Below are 11059 nucleotides of genomic sequence, written 5' to 3'. Positions count from 1 at the left end.
GCTAATAATCACTGATCCACATTATTTATGTAACGCCTCGAAAATCGGACCGCTACCGGCGCTAGGATCCGGGTCGACTTAAGGCCGCCGGGACCCGTAGCAAGCCAAACATATATCCTGGAAACCTGTTTAATCCCATACATGATCAATAAAATACATAAAAATTTAAAACCTTTCTTTCAAACATCCAACTCAACCTGAACATATACTGTACATAGTCATAATCACAATTATGATCCCTCTGTGGGACCTCAACAATGCCTCAAAGGGCAAATACATCATGAGATGAGTTGGCTTCCATAACATTATAAAACATTTTGATCATGTAATAAAAGGGATACCTCAATACATAATGTCAAGCACAATATCTAATCCTCAATATCATTACACATAACATAACTATCATGATACAACTGTCATGTCCACAAACTAACTATTACATACACTCTTCATATCTCTGGCTAACCTCCTGATCTACCCTGTACCTGCACATCTGGGGTTAGGGGAGAGGGGTGAGCTACAAAGCCCAGTGAGCAGAATAGAGAAAACATATATTAAAATTTCATGCCATTATGTAATGCAACACATCACAACAAATCACATCTCGGATGGTATTGTCACCTATAGTCCTCTACATAGTCCAACTGTGCCGGGACGTAGAATGGGTACAACCGGTCTTTCCCTTAACATAACATATCATACAGTCCAACTGTGCCAGGGACGTAGAATGGGTACAACCTGGACTTCCTCTTACATCGTGTCAGGGACGTAGAATGGGTACAACCTGGACTTCCATACCATATCTCATGCCGTAGCATCATCATATCATATGAGGACTAAGGATCATCCAATGACCAATCCACATCAACATCATAAATGCAATGCAACATATTCGTGAATACTAATGCAAACAACCTACTATATCTCATGGCATTCATGATGCATGGATCATGCTCAAATTTCATATTTCGTTTATTTTAAAACTTAAGGTTTATTCCACTCACCTCTGGCTAGCTCTGACAAACTCTGTAGCAGCTGGCTCACTGCTGGGGTCCTCGGTTCCTCGGGTCCGAACCTACACAGGTGGACTCCAATGAGGGACCAAACATACATAAATATAACTCTAATATACTCCCCAAAAACCCCCTATAACATCATGAAAACATCACATAAGAACATGCAAGAAATGGCTGAACAGGGCACTTTCGGCGGCAGGTTTGGCGGCCGAAAGTCCCTCCAGAGCCGAAAGTCAGGCAGGTTCGGCGGCACCTTCGGCGGCCGAAACTCCCAGACAGAGACGAAACTCATGCATGTTCGGCGGCACCTTCGGCGGCCGAAAGTCCCAGACAGAGACGAAAATCTCCTTTCGGGGGCAACTTCGGCAGCCGAAAGGCCTGCCTCACCAGCCATGTTCGGCGGCCGAAAGTGCCTTCGGCTGCCGAACCTGGTTTCTGCCAAAGGGCAGAAACTTTGGCTCCTCCATGCACATTTGCCTCCCAACTCTCAAATCATGCATAAACTCAACCAAAACATGCAAAAATACATACAATGGTTCCTAGGGGCCTCAAACTAACTTAAACCCCAACTACAACACACAAGGACAACACAAATCAACATACATTGTTCATCAAAACATCAAAACCCATAAACTCATCAACAAGCCTAAACATGCATCTCTACCCATAAAACAACTTAATGCTTGTTTAAAACACATAACAAGGGTGGATCCGAGCTTACCTCTTGAAGAAACGAGAGGAAAGGCGATCCTAGCTTGGAGATGGAGAGATTGAGCTCTTTGAACCTCCAAGTACCCAAAACTTGCTCTTTACTCACAGATCTTCAAAACAGAAGTTAAAACCCGTGAAAATCATGGAAGATCTAAGGAAAACACTCAAGATCGAGGGAGAGGTGGCGGAGACTCACCTTGGCCGACAACGGGGGAGAAAAAGCTCGCCCGTGCGGACCTAAGGGACCCTTTTATAGGTGGCTGGCCAGGCCACGTTCGGGGGCCGAATGTGCCTCCGCATGCATGCCATGTTCGGCGGCCGAACTTGACTTTCGGCGGCCGAACCTGGACTTCCCTCACTCATGCTTTCGGGGGCCTAACGTGCCTCCAAAACGCATGCACGTTCGGCGGCCGAACTTGACTTTCGGCGGCCGAACCTGGGTTTTCCTCCAAAGACTTTTCATGCAAAAGCTCATTAAATTTTCATACTTAAAACCATGAAATACCTTAAAACATTTTATGAAAACATGTTTCTACCCTACTAGAGGCTTCCGACATCCGAGATTCCACCGGACGGTAGGAATTCCGATACCGGAGTCTAGCCGGGTATTACAATTTATTTATCATCATGGTTCGGATATTACTTATTGCCTTGTTTATGTTGATGATCTTATATTGACAGGATCTACTTCAAAACACTTGGATGTTCTTGTTTGCAAGCTGTCCGATCACATGGCATTAAAAGATTTAGGTCCTTTGTCCTATTTTTTAGGGTTGAAGTGGCTTGGATAAAAACAGGACTTCACTTTTCTCGGTCAAAGTACTATAAGATTTGTTGTGCGGTTTTCAAATGCTTGAATCTACAACCGTTTCAACTCCATCAACACCACAATTGTTGTTGCAATAAGAGACAACACATCATTTTGAGAATCCAACATTATTTCGACAAGCAATTGGGGCCTTATAGTATTTAGCTTTCACAAGGTCTTATATAAATATGGCAGTTAATAAAGTAGCACAGTTCATGCAGGATTTGTTGCGCTGTTTTCAAATGCTTGAATCTACAATTGTTTCAACTCCATCAACACCACAATTGTTGTTACAACTAGGGACAACACATCATTTTGAGAATTCAACAATGTTTCGACAAGCAATTGGGGCCTTAGAGTATTTAGCCATCACAAGGTCTGATATAACTATGGTAGTTAATAAAATAATACAGTTCATGCATTCTTCATCTATAACCCATTGGTAGGCAGTGAAATACATCATGCGTTATTTAAAAGGCACTGTGGATCATGGTCTGGTTTTTCAATCCACTAACAAATTTACTCTTGTTGGTTTTTCGGATATTGATTGGGGTGGTGATAAAACGAAGCACTACTGCATGTGTTATTTATCATGGTTCTAACTTGATATCTTGGTGTTCTAAGAAGCAAAAAATGGTGACTCGGTCCAGTACCGATTCTGAATATCGAGCACTTGCCACTGCTGCATCTGAGCTTTATTGGTTGACTTGCTTACTTCATGAATTATGACAGCCTCTTGTTGCAACTCCTAAGTTATGGTATGACAATGTTGCAGCAACGTATTTGGCAGCAAATCCGGTTTTTCATTCCTACTCGAAACACTTAGAGCTTGATTTCCACTTTGTCAGGGATCAGGTTCGACAAAAGTATCTTCATATTTCCTATATTCCTACCGTTGATCAGTTGGGCAGATATTTTGACGAAACCATTATTTAGGTAGCGGTTTCTTCTTTTGAAGGACAAACTAATGATAGCTCCTCCCATCCATTTGTGGGGGATGATAAGCAAACCTGACAGTTGTGTTATTGTTTGTATGTGGATGATAAGCAAACCTGACAATTGTGTTATTGTTTGTATTTTAAATTTACTGATTGTATTTTTAAATTACTTGTATTATGGGAACTCAAATTAATCCCTACTTTATAGGGTTATACTTATTTGCAGTTTGCTATTTAAAGAACAATCACACAAGAAACAAAGTGTGCTTGAGTATTCTTTTACCATATAATCTAACTTATTTGTTCAATTTTAATTTTCTGATAATTGATGAAAAAATATGACCTTAAAAACATATTTTTAAAAACTTATTATGTCATGTTATATAACATTTATTTTTTATAGGGCGACACAATTCAAGAATTCGTCAAGAAACAAGATATTGATATTTTTAAACTCTTGTTGACTGAACGCGATGTATTTTACATATTTAACTTTATTGTGTTGCCGTCTTAGAGAAATTATAAATTCAGTCATCATCATTTCTGCATAAAATTGATATAAAATGCATTCATTAAAAAAGTTGACTCAATTGAAACAATCACACTATTTGATGGATTTGCGTTTTTAGAATACGAAGAGATGAGTAAATATAATGATACATTTTTAATAGGTTTAATCTATTATTTAGTTTATCGGTGAATAATAAATTCATTATTTTTTTTCTAATGTTTTAAACAAATGGTGAATACTTATTTTTTTCTATAAAAAGATGTTTTTGAATAAATTATTTTTATTGGATATATTTAGACGTTCACATGGATAATAGGATCAGTTGAAAGAGAGATATCAAAATAAAGAATGCAAAGTATAATTATAAAATTACTTTTTATTGCTATGATTTTTTTTTTATTTTGCTTTCATGTTTTGCATTTTATATAGATAATAAAAACTGAGCATTACACTATGGAAAAAATTAGAATTAATTTTCTAGCATCCGAGGTTTTTGAGAATGAGCAAAATAGTCTTATCATTACAACATTCATTGGAATGTCAGTTAAATCTTTCAAAAGTATTTAAATTTTTTAATTGCATTTAAATATCTAGACAATTCTCATAAAATTTGTAAATTATTTTTTTTTTATAGATGTTGTTAATATTAATAACACTTTATTCACAAAAATTCACATTAATCCTAAGATCCAGAAATAGTTGATTTCATAAAAAAGTAATACATTAAATTAATATATTAATATATACATACATGTAATTCAAACCTTTATTGCAGTGTAGCCTTCTTGAAAATATAATAAAATATAACAAAGATTGATCAAAGCAATTAAAGAATTACCAATCAATCTTGAAATAGAGAAAAATGCTAATAGAAGGACTACTGAATAATCACTTTTATTAAATATTTATACTAAGAAATATATTCTAACCTTTTCAAAATAATTTGAATATTGATTAATTTATTTTAAAAAATGATGTTAAATTCACATGCAAGGCAACTATAAAAATATAAATCCAGCAACTGATTGGTGGTATAAAGCCTGTCCTCATTATAAGAACAGTACAAGAAAATTATATCGATACTATTTGGTGTAACAATAAATGTGACATGCTGAAAGAACCTCCAATGCTTGATATTTTATTTTCACTAATTATTACTATTAGGTATAAACTAAGTATTGTTGTGGAAGATGTAACTAGAATTGCTATATTTGTTGTATTTGGGAGGTTTACTGCACATTTTATTGGAGTTCTTGCATCTATATTAATTAATAGCATAAGAGATCAAACACTAATTTCATCAATTGCGACAAAAATATATAATACTGAGAAAATATTTCAAGTCATTTTGAACTCTCAAGTGGAAAACACTTCTGAAATTGCTTTTAGAGTAACTCAAATTTTTCCAAATGATGATGCATCAGTGAGTTTTAAGTTGGTGCTTACTCCTTCTTAGTATCAGGAACTTATTTTTGTTCAGAGCTCTCTCTAAATTCTTAGTATCAGAATTTTATTTTTGTTCGGAGGTCTCTCCAAAAGAAAAATGAAAACAAAAATGTTTATAAAAGATTAGACATGTTTAATATTGAAATTTCTACTACTTCTCCATTGAGTATTAGCTCTTCTTAATCCCAACTTTTAATAGAACCTGAATTAGTCGATGATTTAATGTTAAGTCATATAGAATCAATATCAAAAAGAAAGATTAGAGTATGTCTTGAACCTTTTCTACTTGTTAGATCTTTTTTGGTATCGTCAAATTATAATTATTTTATCGTTGCAAGAAAAAAGTGAAAAAGAAAAAAGTGAAAAAAGAATCTCCACCAAATGATGTTTCAAGTGATGCAACTAAAGTGGTCTTTAATTACTATAGATGAAAATTTCAATTTATATTTATTTTTTACTTTTATCGTTTTTTTGTGCAGGATAAACAAGAAGTAGAAAAAAAAGTAATAATAATGTATGTAAATTTTTATTCTGTGCATTTCGCAGATAAACATTATAGGTAAATTTTCTCCCGCTGCAATGCGCAAGTAACTTCCTAGTATATAATATGGCTTGATAAGTAGGTTGTCCATAATTTCGGGTAAAACTAAATGAAGTATCATATCATACTGCAATTAAGAAAAACTTTAGCTTTATTATTTTGATATGTTCTTTCATCAAGAACTAAATTGAAATTATAACAAAGTCGTCTCAAATTGATGAACTAATTCCACACATATTTTTTTAGGTATGTTTTATAATTTTATATAGCTAAGTCCACTCGAGAGAAAGTAATTATTTATATATCCCATTTTATTAATATATCAACAATTTTAAGAGGAAAAAGTAAAAATTTAGTCATTTCGGACCATCAACTCGACTAGTTTGTTAGTGTTATAATAGCAATGAGACATTTGCACTTGTAAAAAGTGACGCCAAAAAGATTTCGACACCAAAAAACAAGATTCAGGAATTGCAAGTTATCTACTTTATTCACCAATTGCATAGTAATTTAAACCATTTCATATCATTATAATATAATATTAACTTTTACTTTTCTTAATTCTTTAAATAATTTGCTTAAGTTATGTGTAATAGTTAATTATATAATTGAATCACAAATTAGTTATGATAACCATCGGACTTCCTCTACCCTAGGCGAGGCCGGACCCAAGAGGAGAACAATGGCCCAAAATCCATCAAATTATCCTTAGGCTGACCAACTCAGCATCTCAGGTTTCAACCTAGACACGCCGGGTCGGATGGGTTACCCGCGAGTCCAGACCCAGTAGGAAGAAGTCCAGCCCGGTGATGTGATGTGAGGGAGATAAGCTAGTCCAGTCACTTCGCAACCCTACCCGCACACGTGCCGGGAGCATTAAATGGCCTCCTGGCGTGGAGAGGGGATCTGACACATTCATACGCCTGAGTGACATAGACAGGTAGCATAATAGCAAGAACAGAAGGGGCAGGTAAAAAGGGAGGGGTCTTCTCTTTCCTTCTTCTTCCCTTTCTACTTCTTCCTCATTTTCATGTTTTTTTTTACTTTTATTTTTCTCTGTAACTCTGTCCTATCTATACTATACTAGTTCATGAATCTGACTTGAACGTTGGAGGGTCTCCACCGGAGGCATCCCTGGTAGACCCATGACCATATTTCTTTATTTTGCAATTCCTTTCATCAAATCGAATATTGAGAGGCCCATATGATGGAGTAAGAAAAAAACCAGACCTATGATGGAGTAATATGAAAATCAAATTTATCAAGTTATATAACATGTCTTTTAAATTTGAATTATGTAAATGTATTTTATAAAAAAAAAAACTTTATAATTGAAAATAAATAATAACTATATTTATACTAAACTTTTATTATGATTGAAATTTTGAGTATAACCTTAATACATAAGTATTAATAATTCGTTAAGAAATATTTAACCAATTATAATATAAACAATAAAAAAAAATCTTAGATTACTATAGTTATATCGTTTAATTGAAATGTTTTTCTATTAAAATTCTATTTTTAACTTTAAAAAACTTAATATTTTTAATATTCTAATATATATAGATGTACTCGTTGATGTTATTTAATCAATGTCATTAATCTTTAGTCGATATAGAAAGAGATGAAAAACACTCTAAAAAATATTTTTTAAAAAATATATACTTTTAAAAAAAAATATTTTATAATAAAATAATTTATTTTTTATTATTTAATTTTAATTTAAAAATAACATATATTAATAAATTTATATATAAATATCTATTATTCTCATAATCTAAAAAATTATTTTATCTTTTGAAAAAAAAAGTCATTCTTTAAACAATGTTTTTTTATCAAGAAAATATTTTCCATTAATAAATTATTTTGAGTATTTTAAATACCACTAAATGTTAAAAATATTTTTTAAAATATTATTTTTCATGAAATAAATGAACTTAAAATTAAAAATAAAATACATACAACTAAAATCATGTATAAATTATGTTAAAAAATAAATTAATTATAATAAACCTCCGTTTGTTTTAAAAAAAATATTTTTTACATTTTATATCATTTAGAATTCATAGAAAAATTAGTTAATAAATAATATTTTTTAATAAAAAAGAAAAGTAAAATCATTTAAAGAAAATAAATTTATAAAAAAATTATTTTCTGTAATTTGAAAATTTTGTTAATAAATATATATAAATTTTTATTTTTTACATTAAAATTAAAAAATGAAAAATAATTTATTTTTTATAAAATATCTTTTATAAATATTTTTAATATAAAATATTTTCAATAAAAAATATTTTAAGTAAAAATTTAATAATAAAGTTGTTTCCCAAAAAATACTTTTTTAATTTTTTAACAAAAAATTTAATAAATAAAAAATATTTTCATAATCAAACAAAAAATAAATCATATTTAAAAAAATAACTTGATCTTTTTAAAATAAAAAGTTATTCTCTATACTAAATTATTTTTAACTTTTTAACTTAAAATTCTATTTTGATTTATAATTTAAAAGAAAAAAATCAGTAATTTAAAAAAATAAAAGAATATTTATTTAGAACTCTTTTATCATATTTATTAAAATTTTAAAAATTACGATTTGATGTATTATAAAACTCTACTAAATATATTATGTATCTCTAAAAAAATATAAATTAAAATTTATTTTTAAACATATTTTTATAATTACAAAAATTAGTATGGTTCCTTTTTTTTTATAAAATATAAACTTAAATGTTAAATTATATTATTAAAACAAACAAATAAATAATCTACATAATGAAGTTCCACCATTTATGATATAAATGGACGGATTGATATATTTTTAAAATCTTAATAATTTTTTAATATATTTTTTAAGTTTGAAAGATTAAATAATTAATTTTTTTATAGGATTTAGTTTAATTTATTTCACGAAAAATATTTTAAATAATTTTTAGTATTGAGCCATTAAAAAATTAATAAATGGGAAATATTTTCTGAATAAATTAAATTATTTTTTAAAAAAAAAGTATTTCTTACTTTTTGAAAATTTTATTAAATTTTTTTATATATAGATTTACTAATATATTTTATTTTTAAAATTAAAATAAAAAATTAATTATTTTATTAAAAATATTTTTAATAAAAAATATTAATACAAGTTATTTTTTGAAAGTAAACAGATTCTTAAATAGTAATTTTTCGCAAAAGCAAAAATAGAAGAGGTAGGCCGTAGCCCAGCCCAGATGAACACCCAGCCCTGATTTCATGCACTAGAATCTCTCCTTCATCAGAAACCCTAACTATATAATTCCCCAACCCTCTCCTTTCTTACAATCTACGAGCTGCCGCTGCCTCTCCCTTCTAAACCCCTTTGAAAGCTGAAATGGGTCGCGTTATCCGTGCCCAGCGTAAGGGTGCCGGTTCAGTCTTCAAGTCTCACACCCACCACCGGAAAGGTCCTGCCAGGTTCCGCTCTCTCGACTTTGGGGAGCGCAATGGATACCTTAAGGGAGTGGTCACCGAGATAATCCACGATCCAGGTCGTGGCGCGCCGCTCGCCAGAGTCACCTTTCGCCATCCATTTCGCTACAAGCACCAGAAGGAGCTTTTTGTTGCTGCTGAGGGAATGTATACTGGTCAGTTTGTGTACTGTGGAAAGAAGGCAAATTTGATGGTTGGAAACGTGTTACCTCTAAGATCGATTCCGGAAGGAGCTGTTGTGTGTAATGTGGAGCATCATGTTGGTGATAGAGGAGTCTTCGCTAGATGTTCTGGGGATTATGCGATTGTTATTAGCCATAATCCTGATAATGGAACTACCAGGTAGTCCTTTCTTGATACTGTCCGGTCTAATTTTGGCACTTTTGAAGTGTTTTTATTGCCCTTGCAAATTCTGCTATGTGTTGGTTTGAGGTTTGAATTTGCTGAATGTAAACATGTCTGAAGTTTGATCTCCATCAACTTCAGAAAAATCACTTCAGTGTGTGCTTATTATGGATGCATGAATTAGAGTTATTAGTTTACATGCGACTCTTTTTGTTCTTGAAGCTTGAAGGTACTTGTGATATGTTGTGCAGGTTCTTATTGATCTGAATTTGTTGACATTCTATTATAATCAGTTGAACTTGAGAGCAAGTTTTAGTTTAGACTATGATGGATTAGATCTTCAAAAGTATGAGAATTGGTAAATATCTTAGTTGGGCTTGTAACTTTGAAGCATTTTCAAAATAGCCACCTATGAGTTTTATAGCTACAAATGAAATTGTTCCTTTAGTTTAATGCATCAACTGCCTTTTAACCCTTTATGTTTTTTGGCTGTGTGGCTGTTGATTGTATTTGTTTAGAATCAAGCTTCCTTCTGGAGCCAAGAAAATTGTGCCAAGTGGGTGCCGAGCTATGGTTGGTCAAGTTGCAGGTGGAGGCAGGACTGAGAAACCTCTATTAAAGGCAGGAAATGCATACCACAAATACAGAGTCAAGAGGAACTGCTGGCCTAAGGTTCGTGGTGTTGCCATGAACCCTGTAGAGCATCCTCATGGTGGTGGTAACCACCAGCACATTGGGCATGCCAGTACTGTTCGCCGTGATGCACCTCCTGGTCAAAAGGTTGGTCTCATTGCTGCAAGGAGAACTGGTCGTCTCCGAGGACAAGCAGCAGCAACAGCTGCCAAAGCAGACAAGGGTGCTTAAGGCCCATCACTATCTGGAATTCTATGTCATGTGATTATGTTCTTCTAGACAAATCATGTTCTGGTGTACCAATGAGAAACTTTTTTCAGGGACCTGATTTTGTAGTTGGGATATAACATGCCTTAAGTTTTGATAAGTTATCTTCAATGCATTATTGCGTTAGAAATTTTCGATATTGATTTTGCTTTCCACCCTGTCTTGGTTTATCCCTGATTTGAGGTGTCAAAGTTTTGTAATAGTTTGTGTTTCTGAGAGGAATTTTAGATTAGTTGTGAATGGACTGCTTGCAAGCTGCAGTATGAAATTTCCCGCTAGCACAATTGTTGGGCCATTTGGCAATCTTTACATTCAACAGTATTCAATTCCTTAAACCTTAGATGGTAAAATTTTTTAATTTTACGTAATTATAGCTAA

At 32.4% G+C, this 11059-nt stretch overlaps 1 protein-coding gene across 1 annotated transcript; it reads left to right on the top strand.

Moving 5' to 3' along the window:
* Positions 1–9280: 9280 nt before the first annotated feature.
* LOC110608238 (60S ribosomal protein L8) lies at positions 9281–10820 on the top strand. The gene is made up of 2 exons (XM_021747445.2): positions 9281–9778; positions 10300–10820. Exons 1-2 carry the CDS (start codon positions 9339–9341, stop codon positions 10643–10645), a joined length of 786 nt encoding a protein of 261 aa, XP_021603137.1. The 5' UTR covers positions 9281–9338; the 3' UTR covers positions 10646–10820.
* Positions 10821–11059: the final 239 nt, after the last annotated feature.

The sequence above is a fragment of the Manihot esculenta genome, chromosome 7 (genome assembly GCF_001659605.2).
Source record: "Manihot esculenta cultivar AM560-2 chromosome 7, M.esculenta_v8, whole genome shotgun sequence".
In the NCBI taxonomy this organism is placed as follows: Eukaryota; Viridiplantae; Streptophyta; class Magnoliopsida; order Malpighiales; family Euphorbiaceae; genus Manihot; species Manihot esculenta.
This window is presented reverse-complemented; position numbering and strand designations above follow the sequence as displayed.

What these genes read in the sequence shown, in the direction of transcription:
- LOC110608238 (XM_021747445.2), top strand. Translation starts at nt 9,339, where the DNA reads ATGGGTCGCGTTATCCGTGCCCAGCGTAAGGGTGCCGGTTCAGTCTTC. An exon ending in CCTGATAATGGAACTACCAG is followed by an intron (nt 9,779 to 10,299) that starts GTAGTCCTTTCT and finishes GTATTTGTTTAG; the next exon opens with AATCAAGCTTCCTTCTGGAG.